At 40.7% G+C, this 19984-nt stretch overlaps 3 protein-coding genes across 4 annotated transcripts; 2 read left to right on the top strand and 1 right to left on the bottom strand.

The window, feature by feature from the left end:
- The first annotated feature begins 87 nt into the window (after positions 1-87).
- dnajc14 (DnaJ (Hsp40) homolog, subfamily C, member 14) lies at positions 88-7780 on the top strand. The gene is made up of 7 exons (XM_084928135.1): positions 88-225; positions 1287-2662; positions 2769-2875; positions 3121-3240; positions 3377-3537; positions 3722-3824; positions 4855-7780. The coding sequence occupies exons 2-7, from the start codon at positions 1496-1498 to the stop codon at positions 5144-5146; spliced, it is 1950 nt and encodes a 649-aa protein (XP_084784261.1). The 5' UTR covers positions 88-225; positions 1287-1495; the 3' UTR covers positions 5147-7780.
- inpp1 (inositol polyphosphate-1-phosphatase) lies at positions 7552-17289 on the bottom strand. Of its 2 annotated transcripts, none has more exons than XM_084928144.1 (6): positions 17223-17289; positions 12233-12438; positions 12093-12153; positions 11218-11418; positions 10920-11094; positions 7552-9795 (listed from the first exon to the last, which is right to left on the bottom strand). In XM_084928144.1, exons 2-6 carry the CDS (start codon positions 12434-12436, stop codon positions 9303-9305), a joined length of 1134 nt encoding a protein of 377 aa, XP_084784270.1. In that variant the 5' UTR covers positions 12437-12438; positions 17223-17289; the 3' UTR covers positions 7552-9302. The 2 variants fall into 2 exon arrangements, with proteins under 2 accessions (XP_084784270.1, XP_084784269.1); XM_084928143.1 differs by lacking the exon at positions 17223-17289 and adding an exon at positions 13135-13355.
- On the top strand, positions 15831-17658 carry LOC146386911 (protein S100-B-like). Its single transcript, XM_084928150.1, has 2 exons — positions 15831-16020; positions 16448-17658. Exons 1-2 carry the CDS (start codon positions 15892-15894, stop codon positions 16595-16597), a joined length of 279 nt encoding a protein of 92 aa, XP_084784276.1. The 5' UTR covers positions 15831-15891; the 3' UTR covers positions 16598-17658.
- Positions 17659-19984: the final 2326 nt, after the last annotated feature.

The following is a 19984-nucleotide window of genomic DNA, read 5'->3' as shown; positions in this document are numbered from 1 at the left end:
TAGCCGTTTACGGTCAGCTTTTCCCGAAACATTAGATGGCAGCAGAGTCCCGCTGTTGTGTTTTAACCGCGCGCAAACCGCGAAGAGGGAGCTGGAGGCGGAAGAGGAAGTAGAAATAAAGTGGGAAAAGGAGCCGCAGAAGAAGAAGAAGTGGCTTAAAAAAAACAAAACAACACCGACACTTGGATGTCTGTTAACAAACAAGGTTATACAGTTATCCGAGAGGTATATATGACATTTCATTTGTTTTAATGCAAAACGCAGAATTATTTGCCTTCTTTGTGGCACTGGACGTCCCGGTTTTTAAACACGTCTTGGCGTTAGTAGCCAAACCAACCACACAGGAAGGGGAAACAGGCGTTTATATTTCAGTTAGTCCTGCTAGTAGCTAATAGTTTACTGCTGGCTCGCTAAAAGCGTTAACAGTCGCCTGTTTTGTCTTCGTTTGTGGCCTTATTTAGTCGAAATGTTGCCAGGTTAACTATCCAGAGGCAAGCTAATTTTAGCCCCCGTAGCGCCTGTCTGTCATCCTGCTTGGCTGCTTCCTCATGCTAACACCAGGGCTGCCTGCTAACATTGTCCGCCTTTTAAAACATCTGGTGATTTGAACACAGTTAACACGTTAAGGGTCTGACTGACTTCTTTATACTTTTTTATTTACTGTGAAAGGTTAAAAGATTGTTTATTAAAGGTCGGGTTTTACACACACTGCGTTCTTGTTTGGCTAACTGGATTAGCAAACAACAAAGCAGGGTAACTGCATGTAGTCTGTGTTTTCACATTTGTGTAAATACGCGTAAAAGTAGCTTCAAAGAGGGTATTTGTACCTACTTGATACTTATACAGTTGTACCGATGAAGTCGTGCAGCTACATTGCTCACTGACTACGTAACTTGTTAATTTATAGTTACCCCCTTTTGTTTCTTTTAAAACTTATAGTTTAGCAGTTATTATGCGCTCTGGCGTCAAAGCATTTGTGTTAAAGTAATGCTCTTACTTTTCAGTTGTCTGGAACGTCTAAGGTTTTTTCCTGCATTTAACCCAATACATTAAAAAAATCACTTGGAAACAAAGTTAGAGAGACAAAGTGGAGATGTGCAGAGGAGGGAAAGTGGATGTTAGGGATTCTAGGGATAGTGTGAGCTAGAGCGACATGGTTTATGGCTATATATGAAATCAGAAAGCCAAAAATAACAGGAACAAGGATTCACTTATATTAAGTAGGGTGACACAGACTTGTTGTGATATCAAAACCTGGAGATTGATTCATATCTGTTGCTTTTCAGAAGCTCCAGTGCATCATGTGAGTTGTGCAAAAGCCTTTTGATACGTACAAGTGGCTGCTGATGCGGTGCACCTGAACTTGACCCATGGGAACCCCCAGTCTCGCTTTTTTATGAGAGCCTGGGGAAAATGTGGCCTCAAATTCTGGATTTAGGAACTCTTTAATGAAAGTCAGATTTTTCAGCGCTTCAGTCAAATTGCTGTAAGGAACATGGAAAGAGAAGCGTCTAAGAAAGAGATGGATGTTGTGGACACTGACGAGGAGTTCCCTGATGGTGTTTCGGCCTCAGTGACCAGTTCAAGTCAGTGTGAGGTTGAGGATGAGTGCGAGCAGGAGGACAAAATAGCCTATCTCAAATCTCAGGAAACCCCAAACCCAGCCACTCTACAAGACGTTGGGGCTGGTGAAGCAGAGGCCAAAGATGATATTGAGGAGGTTTCAGAAGAGTTTGAGCATGACAAGACTACAGAAAATGAGAACTCACAGGTTATAAACCAAGAAGAGGATGATGCCGCAAAGGAGCAGCACATGAATGGGGAGTCTGGTTGGAGGAACATAGGAAGTGGAAGGAAGTGCAAACTGAGGAGCAGTGGGTCAGTTTTAGAGCAGATTCAGAGAGGCAATGTTATGTCAAGTGGCGGTCGCCACAAGCAGACCCGCAGACGTAACCACCACCACTATCAGCAGAACCGGGGCCGGCGGAGGACAGGAAACCAGCTCATCTTAGCGTTTAAGGAGATGCTGTCAGAGTGTCTGAGCTTCTGGTGCATCTCCTGCATCCACATGATGATTGAGATTATTGTCACTTTAACTCACAACTGTGGAGTTGGAGTGGAGACTGGAGTTGTAAAACTTTACAACCTTGGGCAGCAGCTCCTTGTGAAGATCACTGATGTTCCTGCAATGAAGGCAGATGCGATCCGGATTCTGAAGTGGGCAAAGTGCAAAGGAGCTTGTGTGGTGGATAAAACTGTTAGGTCAGTAAAGTGGATAAAGACAGTTGCCTTATCTTGTTTCACATTTTTCTGTGCTTTGGTTATTCTGGGATTGCAGTGGGCCAAGGGGGTTTTCCTTCGTATTGGTGGGGATAGGGGAAAGCACTATTGGACGGCTTTTCAGGAGACACGCATTTGGAAAAGGATAGTGTCCTTGCTGGAGAAAGCCCGAAGCCTATTCAGGAGGGATGGTCATGTACCGCCATCCGCACCGGGGTCACCTGGCAGAGCAGGAAGAGCTCAACCGGGCCAGGAGTTGGAGAGACTGCTGGCACTGGTTGAGGTACCAGAGGATGAGCTCGATCCCTTTACAGTTCTCGGTGTTGAGGTGCATGCCACTGACACTGAGCTGAAGAAGGCTTACAGACAGCTGGCTGTCCAGGTGTGAGAATCAGAAATACTTCAATTTTTACTATTACACGGCTGCTGTAGTGACTAATTTTGATTCTTTACTCATGCAACCTTTTCCTCTGTCCGTTCTCTTTCAGGTCCATCCAGACAAGAATAAACACCCACGAGCTGGAGAGGCGTTCAAAGTGCTCAGGGCTGCCTGGGATATTGTCAGTAATCCGGAGACACGACGAGAGTACGAGTTGTAAGTGCACGGGGGAAAAAAAAATCAACAATAAAATTACAAAAGAAAGAAATATTTTAATCACAATTATTTATTGTATTTTAAATCATCTTGTCAATTATTTTAATGCAATGATTTTTCTTAAGTTATTTCTGTAAGTTCTTTTTGGTAAAACAACAAAACCCACTCAAGTACAGTTTGATAAATAACTGTACATTTCACTCATTATCTCCGATCAACAACTTGTCTTACTCGTTCTCATGCAGGAAGCGCATGGCAGCGACTGAGCTCTCAAAGTCCATGAACGAGTTTCTCACTAAACTGCAGGATGACCTGAAGGAAGCCATGAATACTATGATGTGTACCAAGTGTGAAGGCAAACACAAGTATGGTGTTACACATCCATCATCGCCATCACACAGCTGCACATGAAATAAAAAAATTCTATAAAACTGTAGATAATCTTGTGTTGTAGACTTTCAGCACAGGTGTGTTTTATTTGTTTCCTGTGTGTGTATGAAGGCGCTTCGAGATGGATCGTGAACCTGCTGAGGCCCGGTTCTGTGCTGAATGCAATCGTTGCCATAGCGCCGAGGAAGGGGACCTGTGGGCTGAATCGAGCATGCTGGGCCTACGCATCACATACTTTGCCTGTATGGATGGCAAGGTGTATGATATTACAGGTGAGCATCAGCTGTTGTTTACCTGTCCGGCTCGTTAGTAACAAACCAGTAGTGCATCTCAGAGTTTGCGTTTACCAACAATCTTTGTTGATATTTCGACAGGCTACTGAAAAGGTACGGGTTTTTCTTGCTGATCATTTTACTCTCAGTCATGTGACCTTTTATGATACTATCTCGTTTTCAGAGTGGGCAGGTTGCCAGAGAATTGGAATTTCTCCTGATACACACCGGGTCCCGTATCACATCTCCTTTGGTTCAAAGAACAACAGCAATGCCACACGACACAGGTACATCCCTCTGGGTGAACGTTTGGATACTGTATCTAATATTTATGATGTAAAACAAACAGTTTGATCCTTCTCCATCACACTTAGGGGCGTTTTCACACCTATAGTTACAAACTCATTAAGTGGTCTGAATCAGCTGATGAGTTTGTAAGCTTGTAGCTTTTCCCTGTGATTTGGTTTGTTTTCACGCAACATGGAGAAAAATCCAAGGGAACTGAAATGCATCACTACAAACCACATGAGAATGTTTATTCCACTTATTGGCCAGATGTGTCTGAAGTGGAAGCAACAAAAGCAAATACGGGAAGAAGATGCTGTGTTATGGACTATTGGAAAGTTAATTTCACAGCTAGTTGCTGGCCCATGCAGACCTTTTCTTGTCAATAGTACCTTGTCACACTCAAGAATTTAAAGCATGCATGGCTATGGGAAGTTTTTTAGCTCAAACTTGCAACGTACGCCTGGTCGTTGGTTCGACTCGAGCTTGGATCATGTTCACAACATAAACGAGCTGATCTGGAGTTCATTTGGAACTACTGACACCACCAAAGTGTCTTTGTGTGGTTGTTTTGGTCTGCACCTGAGTGCGATCTGAACAAACAAACCACACAAAGGCTCAGGTTTATCCCACTTGTTTTTAAACATCTGCCCTTTGCCAACAGCAGACTGAGAGTGTTCCTTTTAAATGTGCAGAGAGAGGAAAATGCAAACGTTTTGGCACTAGAGAAGAAATTAAAACAAATAAGCTTTAAAATGTCTGACTTTGCTCAAATTAGATTAATGTAAACATGTTTGATATTAGTTCTTTGTATTTCTTTCTTAGTCTGCCATCTGCATTATGTTGGTGTGTATTTTACATGCATCTGGCTGTGTATGGCATAGAAGGAGCTCCCCCTTGTGTATTGCGGAAATAACAACGTTTACAATAAAGAAAGCTATACTATTCATTTCAATTATAGTCAAAAAGGTTCCTCTCCACGCAATGACATTATTTCCCTCGACAAACTTAAATTTCCATCTTATCTTTCAGGACGCCATCGGAGCAAGCGGCAGGTCCAACCAACCCAGCTGATTTGCAGGACTTCTTCAACCGAATCTTTAAGGGAGGACCTCCTAATGACATGGCTGCCAATGGAAGCTTCTTCCACTCAGGTTCGCCTCATCACCCACCTGGTGCTGGAGCGCCTCCCTTCTCACCTCCTCCAAGTCAGACAGGTTTTTACATGTCGGGAGGTCACCGGCCCGAGTCCAGCGAGACGTGGGCTGAAAGTGGCAAACCCCCCAGGAGGAGGAAGAAGGTCCGCAAACCCTTCCAGAGGTGAAGTTCGCCGACTTATTAGTGTATGAAAACAGCAACACAGGGATACAAAATATAATGGCCATGTTTGTCTCTCGCCTGCCTGTTGGCATGCCAAGATCTGAACTGGAGAAGATTCAAGGGGGTCAGATCAGCCAGAGCAGAGAGAGACTGGATCACGAAGAGGAGTCTGTCAACTGAATACAAGTATTGAAGGAGGTTCTGAAGGAGGTTGCAGTGATGGTGCTTTACCTCTTAATCCACCTTACTTTTTTTGTTGTTTTTGTCATTTTGGTCTTAAAGACGACTGTAGCCTTGGCATTGAAGTTCTTATCAGGATGCCGTAATTAAACCTTTTTCTTTTTTTTAATCACGTCCTGCCAAATCCTTCACTGCATGATGTTTTCACCTGCATTTTAACACTTCAGTTCTCTCACTTTTGTTAACGTTTTATATAAAGTTAAGATCACTTAAGAAATCGGCTTCAGGCAGAGTGACGGTTAGGAGGGTTAAAGCCGGTGTGGACTGTGGTTTCATGCATCACTGTGATTGAAAAATGAAGATACTAATCTGGCCAGCTTCACAGTCTTTAGTGTTACTGATATTAGAGGCATGTGGCTCTACTACTGAAGCTGCACATCGCCCACAATATTTCAGAAAGGAATCTAACCTAACACATCTGAGCTTAATTATTTATAAAATGGGGAGTGGGTTTAACTCACCAAAGCAGCACATTTAAGTATTTCTTTAGTGAGAAGTCATGTTGTTTTATGAGCAGGTCTAAACAACTGCTAATCTGCTTTTCCATTGAAATCAAAGGCCAAGCTGTGGTTCTGTGTCTGATTTGTAAAACAAAAAAACAGAAAGAAAAGACAAAACTATCTTAGCATGATAATTATAGAGATGCACCTCACCCCTTAAAAAGTTTGTTTTACCCTGAGCTTTCTGAAGTGGTAACGTTGCAATATGCAGATACTGCAGGATGTGTGGAAATGTAGCACAGCCACGTAGATTCACATCATGGTTCACACTGTTTAGACCACTTTCTAAAAATGTGAAAGTAACATCTCAAAGAGGAAATAAAAAAAATTGTAATTGACTTTATTAAGCTAATCGCACAACCGAACATTTAACAGCTGCTTGATTCTAAGTAAAAATGGTTCTACTTTTTGTCCATTGCAAAGTCTCTTTTTCCTTCAGCACCGTTGGACCTTATTTTGGCTATAACTGATGTAACACTAGACAATATCTCACTATTGCAAGTAATTTATTTGCCTGGTCTTTCATTCTGGACCTACTTGTTCAGTGGCAGTTTTTGAGCCAGTCGTGATGTTACAGAGCATCTTATAGCCGCCGCCCAGCTCAGGACACGTCAGATCTGATTCTAGTCCGAAGCGATTGCTCTCATGTCTGCTTGTTTCAGGGTGCGCCGTCATCTCAGCGACTCCTGACGGGTTTTCATAGATGTGTCGGACGAGGTTCACGTAAACTCTAATCAGACTCTAAACGACTGATGTCCTTTTAATCCCCACGGTATTACTGTGTAAAGACAAGAAGGGGTCAGAAAAATCCCAGTTAGATGCATTTTGTTGTTTGGTTTGTTGTTGACATGTTTCATGGTCAGAAATAACACTTTAATTTTTGTCAAAGCTTAATGAAAGAAAACCGTTGTTATTGTTTACACCTGACATGAAGATTGTGTAGTGATATGGCAATTGTATGCTATGAGGCATCTGATAAAAGCGCTTCTTTTTTAACATTGACAGTTGATCACGTCCATTGAGTACGTCCATTTTATTTTTTTCCCTTTGTGTTCATTTGCACACCCACCACTGTAATAACATGAGAGGGATTTTGTCATCAGTGGTTTAGTCCAGCCAACAAGGCTCCAGCTGCAGCTGAGTAGGAGGTGTAGCTCACTAAGCTAACAGCTCATCTACAAATTAAGATTTATTATATTATTATTTTTCTTTTGTAGAATCTGAAAGTTAAATGAGTGACATTTGATTGCACATCTGTTACCCTCTTGACAAAGTATGTGAATGCTTTTTGTGATGCAAGGTGTGTGTTCGCCTGGAAGCTTGGAAGAAGTCTTTGTTGCAAATATAGTTTGAGCTCAAGCAGGACGATGCGTTTGCCATGTTTACGTCATGTGTCAAATAGTTTTTTTTGTTATATGTATTTACCAGTTTCCTGGACATGGGAGTAAATGAGTGTCTAACTAAAGTGTCCCTTCCTTTTTCTTGGTCCCAGTTGAAAACATAAATCTAGTCATGGTTAAAGTGAGAAAATAAAAACAGATTCCAGCTTAATTGGGGATTTGCTTCAGTTCCTGTTCAGGAAACTGGATCCACAGCTGTGACCGCTTCATGCTTGATTTGAGAACGTGCTGTGACATGTGTTAAAGGTAGCAGTTCAAAGTCCAACAAGTTAAAGAGAGAGCCAACACAATGACCTTTTTTAATAATTTTTTTCCTTAAAGTTTTTTAACAGAATATGCAGAATTATTGCAAAAAATATCAGACAATCATCAGGGTTTTTTGTAGGGACTACGGAGGCGAGTTCCCTGGCTGGTTTTAAAATATCACTTTTGGGTTTCTTCCCTCCCCCTGCCGCTTTCTCTGGTTTCCAAAATAAAGAGGATTTCCTATATGCACAATGTCTGTTCTGTTCCCTGCTTATTAAACTGTAATGACACCTCAGTTACAATGCATATCACCATTATATCACTTTAAACATAAACAAAGTGAGGTTACATGGCTCTGTATGGCAGACATATTGATAAGAATCTGCTTCTTGCAAGCCGGCACAGATCCCGTCTTTCAGAGTGGCTTAATATTTAATTTTATTGTAAACCCACACCGAGAAGGAATCTCTGTGGGTTTTACCTCATATGGCTTTCCCACTCTCTAACCTTTACCCCTGTTATGGCTACGAAAAAGAGGGGCCTTACAAGGAATCATTTCACAGAGGTGCAGATAACTGCACGCCACTCAACTGTAGTCTGATTCGCTCATTTATAGCCTGTTAGATATGAAATAACGATGAAAGAAGAAAAAAAAAGTAGATCTCACTCGCCTCATTAAAGCAAAGAAAAATCTTGTATTCAGAAGCAACCCTGCGATTACCATTACCTTTCCTGGAGTGTTCCTCAGCTGCCCAGCAGTGAGCACTCAAGCTCCTCGCAACTATATTAAACACTCTAAATGCAACACTTAATCAATGCATGTCTGAGCTAAATCACATTTACAAATATTTAGCCTGGAATGACGCATCAAAACTGATTGTTGCTCATCATCCTCCGTCTATTGCACTCAATGAACCTGAGGGGGCTATTCTTTTAAAGATTATTTTTCTCTTCGTGCCCCATCCAAAAAACTAAAGAAAAAAAATGATAATAACGGGCAGCCCATTCTAGAATATATAAATTCAGTGCATTTCATTATACCTTTGTGCTTTTGACATAAAATACCTACCTACATGGATCTTTTGATAAATTGTCAACTACCTTAAGAGAATCGCCAGCATGTTATTTTCTTCCATTTACCTGATTGATTCATAAACATCACATTTGTTTTGCTTTCTCCTTTTTCATAACCTAAGTGCCAATTGTCCTGCAAGGATCGTGTCCCTCTTGCTTCTTTCACCCCTGTGTTTATTTTCAGTTCACAGTTAACAGTCTGAATTAAACCTCGTTTATGTTGCATTCACTGTCAAACAAGCCAAATTAGCTCCTCTCCCTTTAAGCCAACTTTATCCTGATTGGCTGGTCCTCACAAATAGAAGGTTTGAACAGCAGGCAGGTGGAGCTTATTTATTCTCAAGCACCAGATTAATCAACCTTTGATGACATCATAAAGATGCCTGGAAACTAAATGTTTGGAGCTTTTAATCCAAACTTTATTTTCCTTTAGAAAAGTTGGAATCGGTCTCAGCTCCATCTTTGACTTAAATTCAAACATTTGCAAATATAATTTGGCTCAGACCTGATTGTCACTTTGCGATATATATATACACACACACACACGACTGCATAAGCATCTGGTTAAGAAGAAGACTGTATCATTTATGAATTAAATATTTCAACCTCTACACCCATAATTTTCCTTGCCTAATATCGAAAACATGATCATATGTATAAATGCTTCAGATCGTGCCGGCTACATCTGCTCTTCCGTTATCTACAGCTTGCCCTTCAGAGCTGCGATGACAGTGTTGAGCTTTGAACAGTCTCGATAAGCCACCAGGCCGCCACGGTTAGCCCAGCGGTCAGCTCCTTTGCACTCAGTGTCAGGCTCATGATAGGTCAGTTCTGCTGTGTGATCCTGTCCTTCACTGGTCATCTGTAGACGCTTAGTCAAGTCCACCACCCCCCCACCGAGTGCTCGGAGCAGGGCGTGAGGAGCGCAGGAGTCCCACTTAAAGGTGCTTCCCTCTGAGAGGATGTAAACATCAGCCAGGCCCTCAATGACACACAGGATCTTGTAGCCGGCTCCAGAGGCGTACATCAGCTTGTCAGAGCTGCAGAGCAAGGCTAGCACACCTTTTACCACCTGCTTCTCACTGGAGCTCAGCACCACAGACAGCCCTCGATCCTCTCCATCTTTCGGCTGGGACACAGAGCAGACGTTGATGCCGTCCCAGGACACGCCCCAGAAATGCCTTCCCTTCCACCTGCAGAGAATCGGGAGTAAAGTGAGAATATCTTATTTTGGTGCTCAGAAGCTTCATCATGTCACACCATCACCTAAACACAGTGTGAAGTTTCCTGTGACATGCATGGCATCTGCTCAAACTCTTCAATCTGTTAATATTTAGCTTAAATCTTAATGTAAAAAAAACTGTCTGGTCACATGAGGCAAACACAAAGAAAACCAGAAACAGAATTGAAGTCAATGTTGTCACATTAACATAAAAGCTGCAGTAGGGTGAGGTTAATAGGAAATGTGTAGTTTTTCTGTAATTGTCTAATAATCTGCTGAAGAAAGAAAAAGGTAAATGTAGAAAACAACCTTCATAGAGAGGGATGGAAATGTAGGGAAGATTATGCTTATGTGGGATAGAATAAAAATGTTTAAACCTCAAACTATGCAGGTTACAGGACAGGCATTTCCTGTGCATTCTGTGTGCACGGAAACTAAAGTTTCTTCCCATGATCTTGTCAGACTCATGCATTTCCCCTTTTCTACCATCATTCTACATGAATTTGATTTTGTTGAATCAAATTCCTCTGAATTCTGCATCATGCAAGCTTTGGTGAAATTTAAAGAGGTTAGCTTTCTACAGCAATACAGCTGCTGTAGCAGGGGAAATTATAGAGATCAAATTCATTTGTTGTAAGAACCCGTAAAAATACTTTTTTTTTTTTTTCTTAACTTGGGCGTTTTAATATTTACTGGCTTTTCAGCTCCAGAGGTTGTTGCATAGATATTATAAAGTCCAGCAAAAAGTAGCAACTGAATGTTTAACCGTGCCAAAGTGGAGATAGAAGAAGAAACATTGCTGTGACTCGAGTAATATAGTATATCCAGGAGGATTGTCGACTAAGTGGATGGCACAACACAGGAGAGCTACCTAATCAGGCCTGAACTCGGCAGTCTATTTACACCTACAGTCCAGAGACCACTCTTTAAATTATGAGGAAGTGCACATCGCAGACAGGGAGGAACGCTGGTTTGAGCACGGAGTCAAGGAGGCCATTTATGGGAAAAGAGAACGACCATCACCAGCAACCAAAAACAACATTAACTTCCTTACCAGGGTGTGTGAGCATGCATCGCTTTTTATTGATTACTCACCCCCCGCCTGCTGGATCTTTGTGGTGAAACGGCTGATTGATGACACCCATGATGGGCTCGCCTGTGCTCCGCAGGTAAACGCCAATGAGAACCAACGCACAGTGCAGACCTGATGGAGATAAGTGGCCTTCCTCCAGCTCCTTCTCTCGGCCCTGTATGTACTGGCTGGTAGCATCTAGAGTATTTTAAAAAAAATATTTAAAAAACAAAAAAAAAAAGCACAATAAAGACAATCTGAGCTCCGACATGAATGATGAGCTCTGCTGACTGGGATTGTGGTAAGCGGTGAGCTCTTCACCTATGGGATCGATCCAGATGCCGAGCTCAGAGGGGCTGAGGGAAACAGTCAGGCCATCAGTGTTTGCCTCGACGGTCGCCGGGTCTTGGTGGATGGCTTTAGCCAGCAGAGAAGCTGCTGTGTGGTCACCGTCAAGCACGGTGGCCAGCAACGCCGCCGTCTCCTCCTCTGTGCTGCAAACCGTGACTATCACACTCTCTCCTGGCGGCAGAGACAGGGAGACTTTGATTACTTTACAACAAACCACTTCAAATGTTTCTACTGTGCAAGGTGCAGCCATGGTAAATATTTAGACAGCAACATATTAATGTGTTCACTATGTACTCATAGATTAAAGTAAAGATAATTTGCCAAGTGTACATTTAGCTCCTCTAGATTTTAATATGAAGGTAGGCTGATTATCATCATGGTTATTATTACACAGCACATCTTAATGCTGGATGTTATATTTATGAATCTGCACTGCTGAGACAAAAGCACAGCTGGGGCTCCACCAGAATAATCCTGAGGCACATCTGACAAACTCATACGCAGGACTCAGAGTGCATGGAGGATTCAAGGTGTGAACGTCTGTAACAGCACAGCATTGGATCAGATTGTCCTGAAGTAGACACTGTTGCTCTTAAAATGCTTTTTAGAAACAAATATTATTATTTTTTAACAACTTGTAGACATCAGTGGTTCCAATTTTGGGAATTTTAAGGTGCCCAGCCCAGCTTTAAGTAACTCTATCTAATGTAGGGAAGGAGTTCTAGATCTGGCAGGTGAAAAGAGGCATTAGTGATGCTCAAATTAGACTACAAAAGTGCCCTAGAGCAAAAGCTGTTGTTCTTGGCCCAGGGTGTAGTGTGTTATGTGTAATATTAAGAAATTACCAAGCCCGTTTTCAAACTTGTTAGACTCCTCGCCATGAATGAATTCAGCCATGTCAGGGAACTGGACAAAAGAAAAATGACACAATTACAATGCAACATGCGGTCCGATCTTGGCCGGCTTCACAAAGACTTGTCCTTACCTGAGCGCCAACATCATGCCGGATCATCTCCTGAATCACCACATCGGCGAGCGTCTTGAAGTCTTGGACGAACTTCTTGTTCTTGTCATCTCCGGTCTTTTCTTGCACAAGGAGCTGGAAGAGGGGAGCCTCCTGCCTGCAGACCCGAGCCACATTAGCAGCCTTTTCAGCCACCTTGAGCAGCAGCCTCAGCAGATCAGCCATGCCTGAACAGAGAAAGAAGAGCAGAGAGTTCAGTGAAACCGACCAAAAGAAGGAAAGTGTGTGTACGAGTGTGGGAGAGAAAAAGAGATGAGGGCGGTCACAGCTCGCACACTAGGCTAATTATAGACTCAAAATGAAAACAGGGCACTTCTGAAGGAAGTGAGTGTGAGAGAGTGATGTGACTATGCAGCAAGTTTCAGAGATAATAAGGCCAAATCTGCAGATTACGACTTCGAAAGTATGAAACACTTAATAAAAAACAACAACAACAAAAAACAAAAACACCACCACAAAAAAAACAAAAAAACAAAAAACAAAAAAACAACAGTCACCATCTTAGGAGGGAAATACCAAAAAACAGCAATTAAGTCTGCATTAATCACTACTCAGTGCCAATAAGACACCTTTGAATGCTATTAGTAATCGTAAACAGCAAGACAGCGTATTTTCTGGAGATGGAAAAAAAAGCATCAGTTTAAGCTCAATTATATAAATATTTACAAATAAATACAATTGTACAGAGCTTCAATCTGCTCTCCGATAAACCGCTGCCAAAAAGGTCAGCTGAGGTTTAGCGAGGTATTTACGAGCAAAGGAATACGAATGCGAAGAAAAACTAGAGTGGAATAAATGAAAGCCTACTAAACACCAGGTTAAAAACTGCCTCTTTTCCTCTCGTGTGTCCCTCTTCTCATTACCTTTGTTTTTCTGTTAGTGCTCCAGTCACCAAACGAGGATGTTTCCAGGAGACAAGAAGCAAAAACGAAAAAAAGGCGTGGACTTGGTGTAAAATTACGGTTTTAAAGCTCTTAATTAACCCGTAGAACTGCCTGCTCTGGCTTCTTTACGTCAGTGCGAGTTTCCGATCGAAGAAGGGCGGACGGCACCCTCACATCAAGGCTGACAAATACAAGGTTCAGACATGCGCGCAGCTACGTGACGCACGGTGTGTAGGGTTTTCAAGGAGTGGACAACAAGCTGGGGGGGAGAGCGGTGCGTTCAAGTGCAAATGTAAAACTCGAGATCATATTTCGGGAATCATAAATGCATTTCAAAACCGCGAACCAGAGTCCTACAAAGAAAATGTATTACTGTGTAAATCAAAAATACGATGGATGAGCAACCTATGCTCTGACCAAGTGCTGAACAAAGGAATAAAATGAAAATAAATAAATAATGTATAATAAATCGATTTCAAATTCCAATACAAAATAAAAGCATCAATGCAATACAAGCCACAAATAAATACGAGTAAAACTAAAAAACAAAAATCTGAAATCAACACTTCAAACCGGGTCAATTTTTACAATTTAAAACTGATTCTTTCATTTCATCCCTTGATTTTCGTCTTTTTATGCTGACACATAAGTGAGGGTTAAGTGGCTTAAGAAAAAACAAAACAAAACAAAGAGTCCTCTGACAGTGGTCGGAAAAATCAGCCAGTGTGCAAAGAAAAACTTCGAAAGGCCTCCAGAAAACTTGAAGAATTATTGCTCAAGACCAATTTAAAAAACTGCTCCGTGGAAGCAAAATATAAAGAAATGAAGAATGACTCAAGAATTGTTCACAGTAAGTTATCCTTTATGTATTTTTGGACAAGTATTGTTGAAAAAGAGGTACTTAATTTGCATGTGATAGGTCAGGGGTGTCAAACTCAAATACACAGTGGGCCAAAATTCAAAACTGGAACAAAGTCGCGGGCTAACGTTAATATTTATTGAAATATATTTATTCCTCCAGATATAAGAATGAATCTTTTCTTATGGACTCAAGCACGTTTTGCTGAAAAACTGAATATGGAACAAGAAAAGCTTAATACTAAACAATATATATATTAGCTGTATAATACCAGTAGGCCAGCTCTGATAGTAATTTGGTATGGCTTCGCGGGCCAAATGTAAGTAGGCTGCGGGCCGAATTTGGCCCGCGGGCCAGAGTTTGACACCTATGTGATAGGTATTGATAATGGAGCTTTATTTAAATATCTTCTTGAGGACGTTCTTGTTTTTTTTTATGATATGTCTTAAATAATATGAAACGAGGTTATGTTGAATCCAGGTCATTAGAAATGAACTGAAACTACACTGTTTATGAACATAAAATGATTCCGTTTTAAATTAATATTTTTATATTACTGACTAATTTGCTGAGTGTATTCAACATGTGAATAATCTGGACCTTGTTTTTTCTTCCAGGAGGTACAAGGGTGGAAAATCATACTAATATACTAATTATACTAATTATACTAATATACTGATAGGAAAAGCATTTTGTACATTTCCAGACCATATTCGCTACAATATAATGCAATTTATTGATTAAGCCCCAGCAATGCCCCCAGTAATCATGTCTAATTTATTAGAAACTCGCCCCCACCACCCCATCTGCCTTTGTGGAGCACATTAGTTCTCTGTCATGCTTCTTTTTTTTTATGCTGTATCGTATAGCCATATTCTTACTGTAATGAAATGGATTTCCATTTGAACTCTTTAGAGCTCCTTTAATGGGAAGGCACAGAAAATTCCAGCATCTCTTCCTGTTAAGACCCCAAACACAGTACTGAGTTAAGAATACAACTGAAGCTCTTACTGTACTATCTCCACGTGACACGTATGGCAGTTCACTGGGATTGTTTTTTCACAACTGCTTTAGAGCCTTAAGACAAATGCAAATAGTTGCATCTTTAAATTAGATTACATCACATAAAGCAACTGATTTCTCTCTTTTGCATAAGGACAAAATCTTGCTTGGTGACTAATAATTATTTACTCTTATCAGACACTGTCAGATATTACTGGCCTTCATTTGAGCTCAAAGAAATCTCACTGAGATGCAGATCTGCAGATATTTAACTCTTTTAAAGTCTCTTGTAGTTCTTGACTTTCTGTTACTTGTGACCTCATGGTTCTCAGCAAAGTATCCATTATGTGCTCATCTGAGGTTAGCCTTCATTTAAGTCTCATGTTAAGCTTTTAAGTGCTGAAAAAAATAAATAAATAAAAATGCATACATTATATTGCTCACATAAGGACTACTGCACACACCACACTTTACAGGCAAATGGTTCTTGGTTGAAGCTTTGACCACTAGGATCCATTAGTTGTGCATTACATGGTGAGTGTGAGATGATTGATCAATACAGTTTAGTGTGCGAGGTAATTTGAGCGAGGCAGAGAAGTCGCAGCTCGAAAAGCCTTCAGTCACACTGAAGATCCTTGGAAGACAGAGGAGGTTCTACAGATGGAGGTAAGAAAGACAAAATGCTCCCTATGCAAAACAGATTTTACTTTAAATGTTGTCCTACAAGATCAGGATACAAATATGCTGTTATTAATGCATGCTTATAGTGCATTTAATGAAGAAAATCCAACAGATGGACAATTAACTTCTTTGTGTGGCGAGACAAAAGAACGGGAACTGATTCAAATTGTTTGTCTCAGGCCACAAAGGATGCTATGTCAGACCTGGAGAGCAGCATGATCACTATTATCCAAACTTTCCACCAATACTCAGGTCAGAAGTGCAATCTGAAGAAAGCAGACCTTAAAGAACTTATCAACAATGAGATGAATAATTTCATAGTGGTAAGATATCTTCTGCAAAGCGGGTGTGTTTATGACACATAATTAGAACAACAATAATAAGCATGCATCAATTTGTTGGCACACAGCACAGTGTGTATTTAAATAAGAAAAAAACTGCACAGAATTTCACAAACATTATTGATGAATTTAAAATTTATACGAGCAAAGCATGCACAACTGACTAAGGTTGCTTGGGGCTATAGTGGATTTTTATTTGCTTCCTTTTCGAGCGTTGACACGCTGCACAGCTGAGTCTCAGAGATATTAAAAATATATTAGATAACTAACAATTTTCCTTCTATTCCGGTGTAATTAAGATTTAAGCCTAGTAGAGTTAGTGGTGATGCTACAGATTTATCAGTGTTATTAAATATACTGTCCATTTACTGCTAATGATGAACTTTAATGCAATTTTCCTGCTAAACAGAAAATCAAGGAGAATGACACACTGGATAAACTCTTCGCTGACCTCGACCAGAACGGAGATTTGGAGATCGACTTCAAAGAGTTCATTGCCCTCATCGCCATGGTCACCTCTGCTTGCAATGAACTGTTTATTCCAAAGCAACAGAAATAGTTTGCATGCACATGAATTACTCATTTAAAGAAAGTATGTTTTGTTTTTTGTGAGACTGGGAGACTCTTATTAGTCATGCATCGCAGTTTGATACTTTTTGTTAGTATGGAAATGTTTGCTGAATACACTTACCAGTCACTTTATTAGGTACACCTATTCAGCTGCTCATTAATACAAATATCTAATAAGCCAATCACAAGGCAGCAACTTAACAGATTTAAATATGTAGACATTGACCTGCTAAGTTCTGTCGGAGAAGAATGGCCAGATTGATTTGCGCTAACAAGAAGGCAGCAGTAACTCCCTCTTTACAACCAAAGCATAGCATCTCTGAAGGCACAAAATTAAACCTCAAACCTTGAAGCAGATAAACTACAGCAGCAGATGACTACTCCTATCAGCTGAGGCCACAATGGAAGACTGAAAAATGTTGCCTGATCTCATGAGAGTAGATTTCAACTGTGGCATTTGGACGGTAATGAGTCAGAATGTGATGTAAGCAAGATGAACTTTTGGATCTATGGATCCTGCAGTTCAGGCTGCTGGTGGTGAAATAGTGTGGGGGATATTTTTTGGCACAGTTTTGGCTATTTAGTACCAATTGGGTTTAAACACTACAGCTTACCAGTGTATTGTTGCCGAACCTGTCGATCCCTTTATGACTGAAGTGTACCCATCTCCTGATGGCTGCTTGTAGGAGGAAAACACAAAATGTCATAAAGCTCAGATTGTCTCAGACTAGAATCTTGAACATGAGTTCAGTGTCCTTAAAAGGCCTCCACAGTCACCCGACCTCAATCCACCTTTGGGATGTGGTGGAATACAAAATTTGCATCATGGATGTGCAGCCAACAAATCTGCAGCAACTGTGTGGCATTATCATATCAATATCTCTGAGGCATGTTTCCAGCACCTTGTTGAATCTGTTTCAAAGAATTAATGTAGTAATGAAGGCAAAAGAGGGTCCAAACAGACACTACCAATGTATACCTAATAAAATGGCTGGTGAGTTTCTAATATAGCATGTGTGGAATATGTATTTGAGAAACAAAAATATATAAATGTATGATACTTCCACATATTTGTCTGTCATTACTAAACATTTATGTTCATCTGACAGAATTGATAAACTACAGCAGTACTGAGACATGTTTAACAGATCAAATCAAATCAAAATTTATTTATATAGCACATATTAAAACAACAGTGTTGACCATAGTGCTTCACAGTCAATAAAAACATGAGACAGTTAAAACAAACAATAAAAGAGGACAACAAACAATAGGTAACAACGCAACAAGCTAAAACAGCCAACTAGACAGAATCAAAAGCCAAAGTAAAAAAATAAGTTTTAAGATGTAATTTAAAAGAGTGGATAGACTCGGCAGTGCGAATATGAACGGGGAGGTTATTCCAGAGTCTGGGTGCCACGGATGCAAAGGCCCGGTCGCCTCTTGACTTCATTCGAGTCCTAGGTTGTGCTAGGAGCCTATGGTTGGACGATCTAAGTGCCCTGTTGGGATTGTATGAATGGAGTAAATCAGAAAGATAACTGGGCGCTAAATTATTCAAAATATTAAAAGTGAACAAAAGAATTTTAAAATCTATACGATATTTAACAGGGAGCCAATGTAATTTGGCTAAAATTGGAGTTATGTGTTCATGAATTCTCGTACCTGTTAAAAGACGCGCAGCTGCATTTTGAATTAACTGGAGCCGGCAAAGAGAGGAGTGTTGGAGGCCCGAGTAGAGGGAGTTACAGTAGTCCAATCTGGATGTAATAAATGCGTGAATAAGCTTTTCAAGGTCCTTTAAAGGAAGGAACGGCTTTGCTTTGGAAATCTGACGCAACTGGTAAAAGCTGTTTTTTACCACAGTGGACACCTGTTTCTCGAGTTTAAAAGAGCCATCCAGGAACACTCCGAGGTTTCTTACAGTGGACGAAAGATGGCTAGCGAGAGGGCCTAGGGCATCAGCTAACTGGTCTAGCGGAGTGTGACTACCAAAGACTATGATTTCGGTCTTATTCTCATTCAATGTAAGAAAATTATGTGATAACCAAATTTTAACTTCATGCAAACAGCTGAACAGAGGTTGCAAAGAAGCAGTCACATTGGATTTCAAAGGTAAATAAATCTGGATATCATCGGCATAACAGTGAAAGGAGATGTTGTATTTACTAAAAATTAATCCCAAGGGCAACATGTACAAAGAGAAAAGAGCAGGACCGAGCACGGACCCTTGAGGCACACCACAATAAATAGGGACAAAAGCCGAGGAGTGTTGCCCCATAGCAACAGAGAACGACCTCTCTGAGAGATAGGATTTAAACCAAGATAAAACCGTACCTTTGAGACCAACAACATGTTCCAGTCTTGATAGAAGAATGTTGTGGTTAACCGTGTCAAAAGCAGCAGACAAGTCATTTAAAAACTATTTGGGCCACAAGAGGTCGCTGTTTGGTTGCTATCAAAACAGCCAGTTCAGTATGAGTCAGTCTGCACCGTACAAAGGAAAAGAAAGCTTTCAGCAGTTTAGACCCACAGATGTTGGGCTGTCAGGTACAGCTGCGCCTATACTACTCAACAAGTAGTATAGGTGTTAATTTTCTTAGCTGGACTGCATTACATGTACACACATGTCTGTTATTTGTCTTTCTAAAAGATGGCACCAGTCAGCTTGGCCTTTCCTCCTATTTCTGTTTGTGTATCCTCGTTTCCTTTCCTCACCTTTTTGACTCCTCACAAGGGGAGAGAGGAGTGTGTAATCAAAACAAAAAAAAGACGTCCTTGCTTCAGAGGGCATGTTGTGAAGCAGCATCTGTTAAACATGGCCGATCTCTAAACTCCCTTTTATTTCCAAAATATTGGAAAAGGTAGTTCTAAAACAACTACAGGCCTTTTTAGATGCAAATGGTATTAATGAAAAGTTTCAGTCTGGTTTTAAACCTCGCCACAGCACAGAGACAGCCTTACTTAGAGTTTTTAATGATCTTCTTTTAACTGTTCATTCTGGATATTCTGTGGTCTTAGTTTTACTTTATTAAGAATACAATATATAATGGTAAATAAATTTGCAGTTTGTTGTTTTTGTTTTTTTTGTTTGTTTGTTTTTCTTCCCTGTAGTATTCACTCTGTGGGGAGGTCACCCCGCACCCCACGCTGCTGCTCAAGAAGATTCCTGGAAGAGGATCCTAGAGTTTATGGAAACCCATCTGAGGTGGTGAATCTCCACATGGACAATAATCCATTGTTAACATGATTCTGAAATCCTGCATTTGTTTGAGCTGTGAAAGATGTCCTACGACTGGTGTGCAACTTGGTTTTAAAAAATAAATACATAAATAAATAACTCACCACCATCAAACTCCCAGCATGCAGTGCGAGA

The sequence above is a fragment of the Perissodus microlepis genome, chromosome 5 (genome assembly GCF_051167445.1).
Source record: "Perissodus microlepis isolate ML-2025 ecotype Zambia chromosome 5, ASM5116744v1, whole genome shotgun sequence".
In the NCBI taxonomy this organism is placed as follows: Eukaryota; Metazoa; Chordata; class Actinopteri; order Cichliformes; family Cichlidae; genus Perissodus; species Perissodus microlepis.
The sequence above is the reverse complement of the archived record's forward strand: the minus strand, read 5'-3'. Positions and strand labels throughout refer to the sequence as shown.